The sequence below is a fragment of the Pristiophorus japonicus genome, chromosome 8, assembly GCF_044704955.1.
Source record: "Pristiophorus japonicus isolate sPriJap1 chromosome 8, sPriJap1.hap1, whole genome shotgun sequence".
NCBI classification, from domain to species: Eukaryota; Metazoa; Chordata; class Chondrichthyes; family Pristiophoridae; genus Pristiophorus; species Pristiophorus japonicus.
The window spans coordinates 37,146,962-37,162,457 of record NC_091984.1 but is presented as its reverse complement, the minus strand read 5'-3'; the positions used below and the strand labels follow the sequence as shown (position 1 = coordinate 37,162,457).

Below are 15,496 nucleotides of genomic sequence, written 5' to 3'. Positions count from 1 at the left end.
CCCACCTTCCCTGACCGGCAAGCTGCAGCGGGGTGCCAGTTTAGCGCCCACGGTTCGCTGGCGATATTTAGATGAGGCCTGCAGCCGCATTTGGCTCAGGCCTCAGGGCGGCACGGGCCCACGTGTGGAGCAGTCCCACCTCTGACTTTGCGAGCGTTTTTAGTTGGTGATAAGCCATTTGAAAAGAAGAAAGGACAGCCCTGCAGGTAATTCTTTCAACACAGGTTTTGCTAACGCAGGGTCCCCTGGACGGGGTGGGTCCCCTGCACTTTCTATTACCTCATTCTTTGCAGGTTTGAGCTCTGTAAGTTAACAAGTGGCTCAGCAACCTTACTACAGGTGTGTGCAGATTAGCTTTTCAGTTGTGCGCTCGTTTATATAATCACAGAAAGCACAACAATACACCGACCTCCCAATAAAGTAAATGGGAGTAAAAATGAACTCTGATTTCATGCACTAAGAAGAAGTTAACCTGATAGTTGTGTTATAACCCATACTGTGTATAACTGATGTAGTTTATGACAGGACACATGGCTTTGCCTGTGACTGGAACTGCTGACAGGGAAAAACAAGTTCAGTACAAGCCACTGAGCGGTGCTATGGAGCGTATCATTTTGTTGGGTCAGTGTGTGCAGTCAATGGAAGGTGAATGAGCAGCAGTTTAGGTGGAATGATTTAATATTACACTTTTAAAAAGGTATTTTTAAGATAAAAATTTCCCTCCAAAATATTTTTGTTTTATAGGAGCTGTCTTTTAACAAACTATGTCTGTGGCTAAATGTATTCTGCATGTTAGAATCTACTGTAGGCCTCAGTATTTCCTGCAGCCTTATTTTCATGCTATCCTGTTCACAGAGTGCTGTGATTGGGGTCGTGTTCAAATTTAGGCTGCTGGGAATCAAGGCCTACTTTACAAATTGCAAATGTGCAGGTTTGACAGAAAAGATTGTAAGAATTGGTTGTTATATGGATACATTTTGTAGCACTTTATGCAGTATACCAATTGACATTAGTTTACTTTTTAAAAATATTTCGTGGCTCTTGGAATTCTATTCTGACAGTTCTGGGGACTCGCTCGTTCCCTGATAATGAATTTCTGAGGTAGCTGGAAGGGAAAATTTCAGTGTATGGCACTGGATTCAACAGATAAATAGGCGATTGGTGAAAACTATTTTTGTTGCAGTGAGTTTGGGATTTCACTGAACAACAAAATAGCAACGAGTTGCAATTATAAAGCACTTGTAATGTAAAGTAAGTGTCTGAGCACTGCAAGAGAGTTGGGCATGAAGCAAGGAGGGTGGGGGATGGATCAACGGCATGGTGAAAGAGGATGGTTTTCAGTTGGCTTTTGAAGGCAGAGGGAGGTGTTGTGAAGCAGATTGGTTTTGGAAGAGAATTCCCGAGATGCTGCGTTGTAACCTCTGGCTACGGAGTGAGGGAATGGGGAACTAGCGTTAAACCGATGCCAAAGGAACACAGTTTGCAGGCTGGGGTGGATGAGATTGTTCCGATAGGGTGGAATAAGGATATAAATGGCTCCCTCGGTACTTTATTGAAGTGTCAGCCTAGACTATGTGGTCAAGCTGGGGCGTGGGACTTGAACTCACCATCTTCTCAAGCAGAGGAACACGTGCTAATAACTGAGTGTACACATAGAATAACGGGGCTTTCACATGTAGTGGTCTAGAAATGGAAGAACGCCGTCTTGTTGACGGGCCAGATGTGGAGTAAAAAGCTCAGCTCAGATTGTGCATCACCAGATTTAGTCTTGGTGGGCACTCAAAGAGTTTGATGTAGCCAGGGCCAGGTAACTTCTGGGTGGAGAGAAGATGGAAGGCCTTGTTTTTTTCTAACATTAAGCTGAAGGAAATGTTGTTTTATCCAGGATTGGTGTCACAGACAGTTAAAGTTTACAGCAATAGCCTTAGAATAGTGGAGAGGTAGAGTTGGGTATTGCTGGGTATGGCTTCACCCCTCCCTATTTCTGCAATCTCCTCCAGCCCTATAACCCTCTGAGGTCTATGCACTCCTCCAATTCTGTCCTCTTTCAAATCTCCAGTTTTCTTCACCATCGGTGGCTGTGCCTTCAGCTTCTTAGGCCAAAAGCTCTGGAATTCCCTCCCTAAACCTCTCAGCGTCTGTCTCCTCTTTTAGGATGCTACTTAAAACCTACCTCTTTGACCAAGCTTTTGGTCATCTGCAGGCTGGGTCTCATTTCTCTTGAAAAAAGAAGCTGAGGGGTGACCTAATAGAGATCTTTAAAATTATGAAAGGTTTTGATAGAGTAGATACAGAGAGAATGTTTCCACATGTGGGGAAGAGCATAACTAGAGGCCATCAATGTAAGATCGTCACCAAGAAATCAAATAGTCAATTCAGAAGAAACTTCTTTACCCAAAGAGTGGTGAGAATGTGGAACTCGCTCCCACAGGGAGTGGTTGAAGCAAATAGTATCGATGCATTTAATGGGAGGCTAGACAAGCATATGAGGGAAATGGGAATAGAGGGTTATGTTGATAGAGTTAGATGAGGAAAGACGGGAGGAGGCTCGAGTGGAGCATAAACACCAGCATGGACTGGATGGGCCGAATGGCCTGTTTCTGTGCTGTATATCCTATGTAATATCGCCTTATGTGGCTCGGTGTCAAAGTTTGACTGAAAAAGCTCCTGCAAAGTACCTCAGGAGGTTTTACTATGTTAAAGGCGCTGAATAAATGCACATTGTTAGTATAAATATACACGCTGCCCGTGGCTTGCGAATAATGCTGCCAAGGGATGGCATGAGTAAATGGTAAAGAAGACGGAAGACGCGGCCTCTCAGTGAGCCAATGGTAACCGTACGAGTGAGGAAGGAGAAACTGATACAGGATATGTAATAGCTGCATTGAGCCAGATTGAAGTGGGCAGGGGATCAAGAATGCAGGCAAAATCCTACTTAAACAGAACTAATGTGGAAAATACAATAATAAAAACAGAAAATGCTGTAAATCTTAGGTCAGGCAGCATAGAAACATAGAAAATAGGTGCAGGAGTAGGCCATTCGGCCCTTCAAGCCTGCACCACCATTCGATAAGATCATGGCTGATCATTCACCTCAGTACCCCTTTCCCGCTTTCTCTCCATGATCCCTTTAGCCGTAAGGGCCATATCTAATTCCCTCTTGAATATATCTGTGGAAAGAGAAACAGTGGTTAACGTTTCAGGTCGATGACCCTTTGTTAGCACTGGAAAAAGTTAGCGATGTAACAGGTTTTTAAGCAAGTGTAGGGGAAGGTCTGTGATAGGGTGGAAGGCAGAAGAGATTAAGAGACAAAAGGGATGATGGTGCAAGGCAAAAGGAGATGGTAATGGGGCAAGTTAAGAAACAAAAGATGAGTCTAGATAGGGTGTAAATGGAGATGGTAGAATCATCAGTGCTTTACAGCCTCTGGACTCAACATTGAGTGCAACAATTTCAAACCATAACTCTGCCCCTATTTTTCTTTTTTTCTGTTTTTTTCTCTCTCCCACGGCAGCTGTTGATGATTCTATTACATCTCCAACTTTTTCCAGTTCTGACGAAGGGTCATTGACCCAAAACGTTATCTCACTTTCTCTCTCCACAGATGCAGCCTGACCTGCTGAGTATTTCCAGCATTTTCTGTTTTTATTTCAGATTTCAGTATCCACAGTATTTTTTTTGTAATGTGGAGAATACATTGGATATTGAGAAAGGACTTTAATGTGTTCGACTTTTACCCATATTGCTATAGTTCAGGGGCAATTTGGGAAGATTGCAGATCACGCAGAAATCTCTGTGCATCTATTTTCTAATGTTTAAAAATGGTGCATCCAATGTGCTCAGAGGTTAAACTGCAAAGTCACACTTTGTTACAGATACAAAACAGTCGACTGTGTGCTTCTAACAGCAGCCTGAAACTGCCAAAGCACCTTCTGATCTGATCAAACAATGAATCTGATCGACCTCAGTTTCTGTTTATTAACAATTATACTTTGTGACTTTAAAGGTCCCAGCTCCATCTGAACAATATATTATGCATTACAGTGTGTAACTGATGTCATTAATAACTCACTTACAGTATCCATCTGACACTGGGTACAAAACATGCACCTGTCATACTTCAGAATTCAGTAGAAAAGTACTAGAGTTTCTTTTTATGTCAGCAAGCCACTCAGTTCCTGCTGGCTTTTCTAATCTTATTAACATGGTCTTTCTCCATAGTTAGGAGCAGGAATTTACACACAACTTTCAATTTATAGAAACTTCTTCCAGCAATTGGCCTCGAATACACTTCACCGTCTGCCTACTTAAACTACTTCATCACAGGACGTACCCGAGCAGCAGCCACAAAAAGACAAACCAAGCTCTATCTTAGCAGCTATAAACATCACAACGGTATTCCCGCCTATCTGTGAGTAATGTCATGTAAGATCCATTGGGATCCGAGAGACCTGGTATGCAGAACTGCTGGTTAACTAGAAGTTTTCCATGGCCGATAGTCCCTGCATGATATAAACTTTTGCCCTGAAAATTTGACAAGCCACTGCACTGCTTGAATTGCAGCAGGTAGGATCATACCTGCTAGTCGGTCCCAGCACTGACAGATGATGTGCTCCCGGTCCAGCAATGCCTCGATTTTAATATTCTCATCCTTGTGCTCAAATTCCTGCATGGCCTCGCCCCTCACTACAACATAACATAAGATAAGAAATAGGAGCTGGAGTAGGCCATCTGGCCTCTCGAGCCAACTCCATCATTCAATAAGATCATGGCTGATCTGATCCTGGCCTCAATTCCACTTCCCTGCCCGCTCTCCATAACCCTTGATTCCCTTATCCATCAAAAATCTGACTCTCTCCATCTTAAATATATTCAATAATCCAGCCTCCACTGCTCTCTGAGGTAGAGAATTCCAAAGATTCACGACCCTCTGAGAGAAGAAAACTTTCCTCATTTCCATTTTAAATGGGTGACCCATTATTCTGAGACGATGCCCCGATTTCTAGACTCCCCCATGAGTGAAAACATTCTCTCTGCATCCACCCAGTCCAGCCCTCTCAGAATCTTATACGTTTCAATAAAATCACCTCTCAGTCTTCTAAACTCCAGTGACTACAGGCCCAAACTGCTCAACCATTCTTCATATGACAACCCCTTCATCTCAGGAATCAACCTCGTGAACCTTCTCTGAACTGCCTTCAATGCAAATATATCCCTCCTTAAAAAAGACCAAAACTGTACGCAGTACTGTAGGTGTGGTCTCACCAATGTCCTGTACAGTTTTAGCAGGACTTTCTTACTTTTTTACTCCAAACCCCTTACAATAATGGCCAACATTCCAATTGCCTTCCTAATTATTTACTGTACCTGCATGCTAACTTTTTGAGTTTCATGTAAAGGACACCCAGATCCCCATTTAAATAATAATTTGCTTTTTTTTCCTACCAAAGTGAATAACCTCACATTTTCCCACATTATACTCCATCTGCCAAATTTTTGCCCACACATTTAACCTATTTATATTGCATTGCAGATTCTTTGCATCCTCCTCACAACTTGCTTTCCCACCCATCTTTGTACTATCAGCAAATTTGGCTATATTACACTCGGTCCCTTCATCCAAGTTATTAATATAGATTGTAAATAGTTGAGGCCCCAGCACTGATCCCTGTGGCACCCCACTAGTTACAGTTTGCCAACCTGAAAATGACCCAGCTATCCCGACTCTCAGTTTTCTGTTAGTAAGCCAATCCTCTATCCACGCTAATCGATTACCCCCAACCCCGTGAGCTCTTATCTTGTGCAGTAACCTTTTATGTGGCACCTTATCGAATGCCTTCTGGAAATCCAAATACACGACATCTACTGGTCCCATACTTAGCCACCCTGTTCGTTACATCCTCAAAGAACTTCAGAAAATTTGTCAAACATGATTTCCCTTTCATAAAACCGTGCTGACTGTGTTATGATTTTCTATTATGATTTTCCAAATATCCTGCTACTACTTCCTTAGTAATGGACTCCAGCATTTTCCCAATGATAGATGTTAGGCTAACTGGTCTATCGTCCTGTGAACTGCAGGAAGGTGTCAATCAACTGGTCAGGTGGGCAGAACAGTGACAAATGGAATTTCATCCGGAGATGTGTGAGGTAATGCATTTGGGGAGGGCTAACATGGCAAGGGAATACACATTAAATGGTAGGACACTGAGAAGTGCAGAGGAACAAAGGGACCTTGGAGTGCATGTCCACAGATCCCTGAAGGTAGCAAGCCAGGTAGATAAGGTGGTTACGGAATGCTTGCCTTTTATTAGCCAAGGCATAGAATATAAAAGCAGGGGAGGTTATGCTTGAACTGTATAAAACACTGGTTAGGCCACAGCTGGAGTACTGTATGCAGGAAGGACGTGATTGCACTGGAGAGGGTACAGAGGAGATTTACGAGGATGTTGCCAGGAGTGGAGAATATTAGCTATGAGGACAGATTGGATAGGCTGGGTTTGTTTTCCTTGGAACAGAGGAGGCTGAAGGGAGACCTCATTGAGGTGTATAAAATTATGAGGGGCCTAGATATAGTGGATACAAAGGGTCTATTTCCCCAGCAGAGGGGTCAACAACCAGGGAGCATAAATTTAAAGTAACTGGTAGAAGGTTTAGAGGGGATTTGAGGGGAAATTTCTTCATGCAGTGGGTTGTGAGGGTCTGGATCTCACTGACTGAAAGGGTGGTAGAGGCAGAAATCCTCATCACATTTAAAAAGTACTTTGATGTGCACTTGAAGTGCCTTGCAGGGTTACTAGAGCTGGGAAGTGGGATTAGGCTGGATAGCCTCTTGTTGGCTGGCACAGACATGATGGGCCGAAATGGCCTCCTTCCGTGCTGTAAGCGTCTATGATTCTATGAATGTTTCCTGCTTTCTGTCTCCCTCTTTTCTTAAATAGGGGCGTTACATTTGTGGTTTTCCAGTACGCTGGGACCTCTCCAGAATCCAGGGAATTTTGGTAGATTACAACCAATGCATCCACTATCTCTGCAGCCACTTCTTTTAAGACACTAGCATGCAGGCCATCAGGTCCAGGCGACTTGTCCACCTTTAGTCCTATTAGTTTGCCTAGTACTTTTTCTCTCGTGATAGAGATTGTTTTTAGGTCCCCTGCCCCCCCTCCCCCACAATAGCCCCTTGATTATCAATTTGTGGAATGCTTTTAGTGTCTTCTACCATGAACACCGATACAAAATATTTGTTCAAAGACTCTGTCATTTCCCTGTTCCCCATTATTAATCCCCCAGTCTCATCCTTTAAGGGACCAACATTTACTTTAGCTATTCTCTTCCTTTTTATATACGTGTAGAAGCATTTACTGTGTTTTTATATTTCTTGCTAGTTTACTCTCATAATCTATATTCTCTCTCTCATTTTTTCAGTCGTCCTTTACAGGTTTCTAATAAATTCCCAATTCTCTGGCTTTCCACTATTCTTTGCAACATTGTATGTCTTTGTTTTCAATTTGATACCATCCTTTAGCCACGGATGGTTCATCCTTCTCTTAGAGTCTTTCTTTCTCACTGGAATATATCTTTGTTGAGAGTTATGAAATATCTCCTGAAATATTTGCCACTGCTTTTCTACAATCTTACCCTTTAATCTATTTTTCCCAGTCCACTTTAACCAACTCTGCCTTCATACCTTTGTAATTGCCTTTATTTAAGTTCAGGATTCTAGTTTGAGACCTAGCTTTCTCACCCTCAAACTGAATTTGAAATTCTACCATGCTATGATCACTCTTCCCTAGAGGATCCTTTACTATGAGATCATTAATTAATCCCGTCTCATTACAGATTACCATACCTAAAATAGCCTACTCCTTGTTGGTTCCACAATGTAATGTTCCAAGAAACCATCCCGCATACACTCTATGAACTCTTCCTCAGCGCTACCTTTGCTAATTTGATTTGTCCAATCAATATGAAGATTAAAATCACCTATGATTATAGCCGTACCTTTCTTATAAGCCTCCATTATCTCTTGATTTATACTCTGTCCTACAGTGTAGCTACTGTTAGGGGGGCCAATAGACTATGCCCACCAGTGACTTCTTTCCCTTATTATTTCTTATCTCCACCCAAACTGATTCTACATCTTGATCTTCTGAGCCAATATCATTTCCCACTACTGCACTGATCTCATCCTTTATTAACAGAGCTCCTGTTCCTTTCTGCCTATTCTTCCGAATGGCAATACCCTGAATATTCAGTTTCGGGCCTTGAGTCACCTTGCAACCATGTCTCTGTAATGGCTATCAGATCATACCCATTTATATATATTTGTGCCGTTAACTCATCTATCTTGTTACGAATGCTGTGTGCATTCAGATAAAGAGCTTTTAATTTTGTCTTTTTACCATTTTTCCCTACTCTGACCCCACTTTCTGATGCGCTGTGTATATGTTCTGGCCCATCCTGCCACGTTCTGGTTATCATTTCCCCCAGTGCTACCCTGCTCTATTGCCTTCTCCTTTCTATTTGACTTTTTAAATTTCCACCCACTATTTAGTTTAAAACCCTATCTAGAGCCCTAGTTATTTGATTCACTGGTCCTAGCCTGGTTCAAGTGAAGTCTGTGCCGACGGAACAGCTCCCTCTTACCCCAGTACTGGTGCCAATGCCCCATGAATTGAAACCCATTTCTCCCTCACCAGTCTTTAATCCATGCGTTTATTTCTCTAATCTTATTTACCCTATGCAAATTTCATCAAGAGATTATTACCTTTGTGGTTCTGCTTTTTAATTTAGCCCCTAGCTGCTCATCATACTCCCTCAGCAATACCTCTTTCTTTGTCCTACCTCTGTCTTTGGTATCCACGTGGTTCACACTGGTGTCCACCAGCTCCCACATGTTACAGCTGCAACACATCGCCTGGCCTGCTATCTCTTGTATTTTATTTAATTAATTAAGCTTTCAAGTTTTGAATCTTCAGTTCTTAATCCCAGCTCTTAATTCAAAACAGTGCCCAAGAAAAAGAGAGAAATACTGACCAACAATCACTTCCCTGCTTTCCTGTGACATCACACTTTGATTTATTTTTACTTCTCTCCCTCACAGGTCTGTTGCTGCTTCATAACCTATCTGTAACCTCCTCCCTCCCTATCTGTAACCTCCTCCCTCCCTATCTGTAACCTCCTCCCTCCCTATCTGTAACCTCCTCCCTCCCTATCTGTAACCTCCCCCCTCCCTATCTGTAACCTCCCCCCTCCCTATCTGTAACCTCCCCCCTCCCTATCTGTAACCTCCCCCCTCCCTATCTGTAACCTCCCCCCTCCCTATCTGTAACCTCCCCCCTCCCTATCTGTAACCTCCCCCCTCCCTATCTGTAACCTCCCCCCTCCCTATCTGTAACCTCCCCCCTCCCTATCTGTAACCTCCCCCCTCCCTATCTGTAACCTCCCCCCTCCCTATCTGTAACCTCCTCCCTCCCTATCTTTAACCTCCCCCCTCCCTATCTGTAACCTTCCCCCCTCCCTATCTGTAACCTTCCCCCCTCCCTATCTGTAACCTTCCCCCCTCCCTATCTGTAACCTTCCCCCCTCCCTATCTGTAACCTTCCCCCCTCCCTATCTGTAACCTTCCCCCCTCCCTATCTGTAACCTCCCCCCTCCCTATCTGTAACCTCCCCCCTCCCTATCTGTAACCTCCCCCCTCCCTATCTGTAACCTCCCCCCTCCCTATCTGTAACCTCCCCCCTCCCTATCTGTAACCTCCCCCCTCCCTATCTGTAACCTCCTCCCTCCCTATCTGTAACCTCCCCCCTCCCTATCTGTAACCTTCCCCCCTCCCTATCTGTAACCTTCCCCCCTCCCTATCTGTAACCTTCCCCCCTCCCTATCTGTAACCTTCCCCCCTCCCTATCTGTAACCTTCCCCCCTCCCTATCTGTAACCTTCCCCCCTCCCTATCTGTAACCTCCCCCCTCCCTATCTGTAACCTCCCCCCTCCCTATCTGTAACCTCCCCCTCCCTACCTGTGTAACCTCCCCCCTCCCTATCTGTGTAACCTCCCCCCTCCCTATCTGTGTCACCTCCCTCCCTCGCTATCTGTGTAACCTCCCCCCTCCCTATCTGTAACCTCCCCCCTCCCTATCTGTGACACCTCCCCCCTCCCTATCTGTGTAACCTCCCCCCTCCCTATCTGTGTAACCTCCCCCCTCCCTATCTGTGTAACCTCCCCCCGCCCTATCTGTGTCACCTCCCCCTCCCTATATGTGTAACTTCCTCCCTCCCTATCTGTGTAACCTCCCCCCTCCCTATCTGTGTCACCTCCTCCCTCCCTATCTGTGTCACCTCCTCCCTCCCTATCTGTGTCACCTCCTCCCTCCCTATCTGTGTCACCTCCTCCCTCCCTATCTGTGTAACCTCCTCCCTCCCTATCTGTGTCACCTCCTCCCTCCCTATCTGTGTAACCTCCTCCCTCCCTATCTGTGTCACCTCCTCCCTCCCTATCTGTGTAACCTCCTCCATCCCTATCTGTGTAACCTCCTCCCTCCCTATCTGTGTCACCTCCCCCCTCCCTATCTGTGTCACCTCCCCCCTCCCTATCTGTGTAACCTCCACCCTCCCTATCTTTGTAACCTCCTCCCCTCCTATCTGTATAACCTCCCCCCTATCTATCAGTGTAACCTCCTACCTCCCTATCTGTGTAACTTTCTCCCTCCCTATCTGTGTAACCTCCTCCCTATCTATCTGTGTAACCTCCCCCCTCCCTATCTGTGTCACCTCCCCCCTCCCTATCTGTGTAACCTCCTCCATCCCTATCTGTGTAACCTCCTCCATCCCTACCTGTGTAACCTCCTCCCTATCTATCTGTGTAACCTCCTCCCTCCCTATCTGTGTCACCTCCCCCCTCCCTATCTGTATAACCTCCTCCGTATCTATCTGTGCAGCTTCCTCCCTCCCCATCTGTGTAACCTCCTCCCTCCCTATCTATATAACCTCCTCCCTCCCTATCTGTGTAGCCTCCTACCTCCCTATCTTTGTAACCTCCACCCTCCCTATCTGTGTAACCTACAGCCCTGCAACCCTCCGAGATCTCTGTGTTCCTCCAATTCTAGTCTCTTGCGAATCCCCAATTTTTATCGCTCTACTATTGGCGGCCGTGCCCTCAGCTGCCGAAGCCCTAAGCTCTTGAATTCCCTCCGTAAACCTCTCCGCCTCTCTACCTCTCACTCTTCCTTTAAGGGACTCCTTAAAACCTGCCTCTCTGACCAAGCTTTTGGCCACCTGCCGTAATATATCAGTTTTACTGCATTAAAGGCGCTATATATATGCAAGTTGTTGTTGTCACTTACCAACATGGGAGAAGTGCCTGCAACATTCATGGTACTACAGGATGTCCTCCCACAGGGGCGCAGCTAGGAATACCTGCAACCTTCTGGTCCATTGTGGCCAAAGACAGAAGAAATCATTCTTTCCGATTTCCTAATGGCAATCAATCGATCTGCGATTTTTAGTCTTTGGGACTCAGCATTGTGTGCCCCACTTACACTGCCGCAGGATAGGTGGTATGGGTGCGATTTCTGGTTGGGGTGTCATCCCACCAGTTCTGTCTCTTACAGTGATGTCAGGGCGAGGGGAAGGGAGCACCTACACCCTAATGCCCGGTCACAATCTTGTTGGAAAGAGTTGGCGATCCGGCAGATCTGGATCCCACCTCAAATCCCTCCGCCCAACCCTGATTGGGTGATTTATCACTCATGTATGTTCTTGCCTCCACTCTTACAAATGTAATCTAAGTGATAGATTGTTTCCTGAATTTCAGTTTGGAGGCGTCCTGATTGTGTGTGCTCTCAGTTTAGTCCAGTGTCACCTTCTGTTGATCTATTCAAAATAGCCCTCTATACTTCCCAGCAAACATATGAATAAAGCTTCCATTGATTTTACCCCCTCCCACAATGGCACTTTGATGGAGTCCTTACAATCAGATTGGTGAATTTAAACAGTGATTTACACATACTTATTTTCTAAATATGTGTTTTTCATCTATTTGTAAATATCTTCAGTAGTTACTCTTTCTGTGCATCTTCCAATACCTCCAGCTTTTTTTTAAAGTGCTTTGTTGTTATGGAAACCCAAGCAGGTTCTATTTTATGTAACAAGATGATTGGCCCCAAGGTCTTTTACTAGAATTACTTAATTTAAAACCAGTATGGAGTTTATTCATTTAAATCAATTTATATGCAATAGGGAGAACAAAAATATCAATAATAAATCAACTGCCAAGTTCCAGAACTCTGAAATTTTAATCCTCATTGATGGAATAAAGTTTAATAATTAACTATAAAAGATAATGATTGTAGAATTCATTATCGCCCAATCTCACTCTGTGGCAGTGCTGGGTTAGTTATGATGTGTTTGGTCTCACACTTTCTCTCTGCAACAGTAATAGGTAATTATATCTGCATGCTGTTAGCCGGGTGATTTGCTGCAATTTTCTCTCACACACTGGCAGGTGATGTGGTGAGGTAGAAATTGGTGCCTGTTGCACACGCTTTACGAGCATAAAATGGGTGCAGTGAGGCCCAATTTTGGGGACCAATGTACTGTGCAACAAGACATCTGACCTTTGACAACACTGATCAGTGATCACCAGTCACTTACTTCGACACAATTGGCAGATGTTCGTAGAGCTCTGTGATGTTCGGACTGGTAGGGACACAGGGACAGTATTGAGTGCTACTCTGCGTGACGTACCACTTCAGTTTGAGACTGACCCCTGTGAAGATTCCTTCTAGTGAATCCAATTCACATTTGTAAATACTTTTAAATTAGTTGGGATGAATTTTTGCCAGTATGAGTTTAACAATAAATCTACATGGTATTAAGAAATATCTGACAGGTATTTCCATGATGCATTAATCTTCACTACAAATGGACATGAAGCTAAAGCCTGTGCAAAAGTTACGCAATGGACAATATTTGTGGAGATGATGATTTACCTTCTGGCAATTACTTGGGAAATTTTAAATTATTTTTGCCTTTTAAAATAAGTGCCCAAGCTAATCACAGTTGATAGTTTGGAATGATCATCATTCTCATCATAGGCAGTCCCTCAGAATCGAGGAAGACTTGCTTCCACTCCTAAAGTCAGTCCTTTGGTGGCTGAACTGTCCAACATGAGAGCCACAGACCCTGTCACAGGTAGGACAGATATTCGTCGGGGGAAGGGGAGGGTGGGACTGATTTACCACACGCTCCTTCCGCTGCCTGCGCCTGACCTCTTCATGCTCGCAGCGTTGAGATTCGAAGAGCTCAGCGCCCTCCCGGATGCACTTTCTCCACCTAGGGCGGTCTTCGGCCAGGGACTCCCAGGTGTCAGTGGTGATGTTGCATTTCACCAGGGAGGCTTTGAGGGTGTCCTTGTAACGTTTCCGCTGCCCACCTTTGGCTCGTTTGCCATGAAGGAGCTCCGCGTAGAGCAATTGCTTAGGGAGTCTCGTGTCTGGCACGCGAACTAAGTGGCCTGCCCAGCGGAGCTGATCGAGTGCGGTCAGTGCTTCAATGTTGGGGATGTTAGCCTGGGCGAGGACACTGATGTTGGTGCACCTGTCCTCCCAGCGGATTTGCAGGATTTTGCGGAGACATCGTTGGTCAACACATCAACACAAAGGATCACACATAGCTTGGATCACCTCCTGTGGCATTACATTGAAGTGACGAGGTCGGGGCGAAGAAGAGTTTGTAGAGGGATGTGATCGGGGCCCAGGAGAGGCGAGAGTTCGGAGCCCAGGGGCAGCACGGGCCAGCCCACACTGCGATATGTGTGTGCACTAGGTCCGTGCAGCAGAGCTGGTCTCCAGTCGTCTTGGTTTATCCTTGCCACTGGACCAAGACCTAGCTCTGTCACGCCCGTATGGTGACTGGTGTGCAACGGTCACCACACGTTTAAAAAAAATCCACGCGCCGGCATCTTCCACCCTTCAACATGTAGTTCGGGATCTGGAATATTAGGTCCTTCATTGAAACACCTGTGAACTCATCCCTTTTCAGCGTGGAAGCAAGTCATCCTCGTTTCACGGGACTGCCAATGATGACATTGAAGGATAATAAAGTTCCATAATTGAATTCTCAAATTAATTCATATTTTGCAGAAAAATTAGGGAACATTTTTTGTTTAATGACCCATTCAAATAGCAATAACAATCATTTCTTCATACACAGTTTAAAGCAGTAGCCAAGCATTTATATATTTCCTAATTAATGAAAGTTTGGAGGGAAAGGGTGAAATTTCTCAATAGTAAGCAAGAGAACACGTGTGTTTTCTTCTCTAATGAAGATTTTGGGCCCAAGTTTCCACACAATAAAAAACGGGCGCCCCTCCGAGCTGGGCGCTCGTTTTTCGCGCCTAAAACGGCGCCGGAAAAGAAACTCGCGATTCTGGAGCGCCCTGCAGCTCCTTGTCTGTTTGGCGCGGCGCCCAGGGGGGCGGAGCCTACACTCGCGCCGATTTTGTAAGTGGGAGGGGGCGGGTACTATTTAAATTAGTTTTTTTCCTGCCGGCAACGCTGCGCATGCGCGTTGGAGCGTTCGCGCACGCGCAGTGTGAAGGAAACATTGGCACTCGGCCATTTTTGTAGTTCTTTGTAGCTGTTTAGTTTTTGAACATTTTTTAATAAAAGCACAGTGCCATCAGCACATCAGCACTGAGAAGGCTGCAGGAAGCCTCAGAAAGTTGAGGCAGCCATTTCCCGACGACCTCCCTCTTTTGCCGTTGGGAAATGGCTCCTCAATTTCTGAGGCTTCCTGCAGTCTTCTGTCTCCTTCCCTCCCTCCCTCCCTCCCGCGGTCTGGAACGGCTTCCTCCACCCCCCACCCCCCACCCCCCCCCCCCCCCGCTGCGTTCGGTCGGTCGGTCGGGCCCGCCCGGAACGGCTCCCCCCCAACCCCCCCCCCCCCCTGCGTTCGGTCCCTCCCCGCCGTCTGGAACGGCTTCCTCCCTTCCCCCCCCCCCCCACCCCCCGCGTTCGGTCGGTCGGTCGGTCCCCTCCCACCCGCCAGCCGGCCGTCTGGAACGGCTTCCTTCCCCCCCCCCCCCCCCCCGCGTTCGGGAACGGTTGCCTCGTTTTGTGAGGCTTGCTGCAGCATTCTCTCTGCCTGAAGCACTTTCACACAGGTAGGAAGATGGTTTATTTAATCTTTTCTTTGCTTATAAATTTTATTTGGATTTATTTGTATAATATTTGTATAAGTATAAATAAGGATTTATTGTAGAATTTAATGACTTCCCTCCTCCCCCCACCTCGTTCTGGACGCCTAATTTGTAATCTGCGCCTGATTTTTTTAATGTGTAGAACAGGTTTTTTCAGTTCTACAAAAATCTTCACTTGCTCCATTCTAAGTTAGTTTGGAGTACGTTTTCACTGTGGAAACTTTCAAATCAGGCATCAGTGGCCGGACACGCCCCCTTTTGAAGAAAAAATTCTGTTCCAAAGTGGAACTGTTCTAC

General features: G+C 45.5%; 1 protein-coding gene across 3 annotated transcripts in view; it reads left to right on the top strand.

Annotated features, from left to right (window-relative positions):
* The first annotated feature begins 605 nt into the window (after nt 1-605).
* The window catches only part of hyi (hydroxypyruvate isomerase), a 66,804-nt gene continuing 51,913 nt past the window's right edge, over nt 606-15,496 (top strand). Inside the window, exon 1 of one of the 3 annotated variants that reach the window (XM_070886684.1) lies at nt 606-645. In XM_070886684.1, the coding sequence (XP_070742785.1) occupies nt 639-645 (7 nt within the window). In that variant the 5' untranslated portion in view covers nt 606-638. Of the gene's footprint in view, nt 698-4,393; nt 4,413-15,496 lie in introns of those variants that run through there. The other 2 variants (XM_070886685.1, XM_070886686.1) reach the window with 2 other exon arrangements.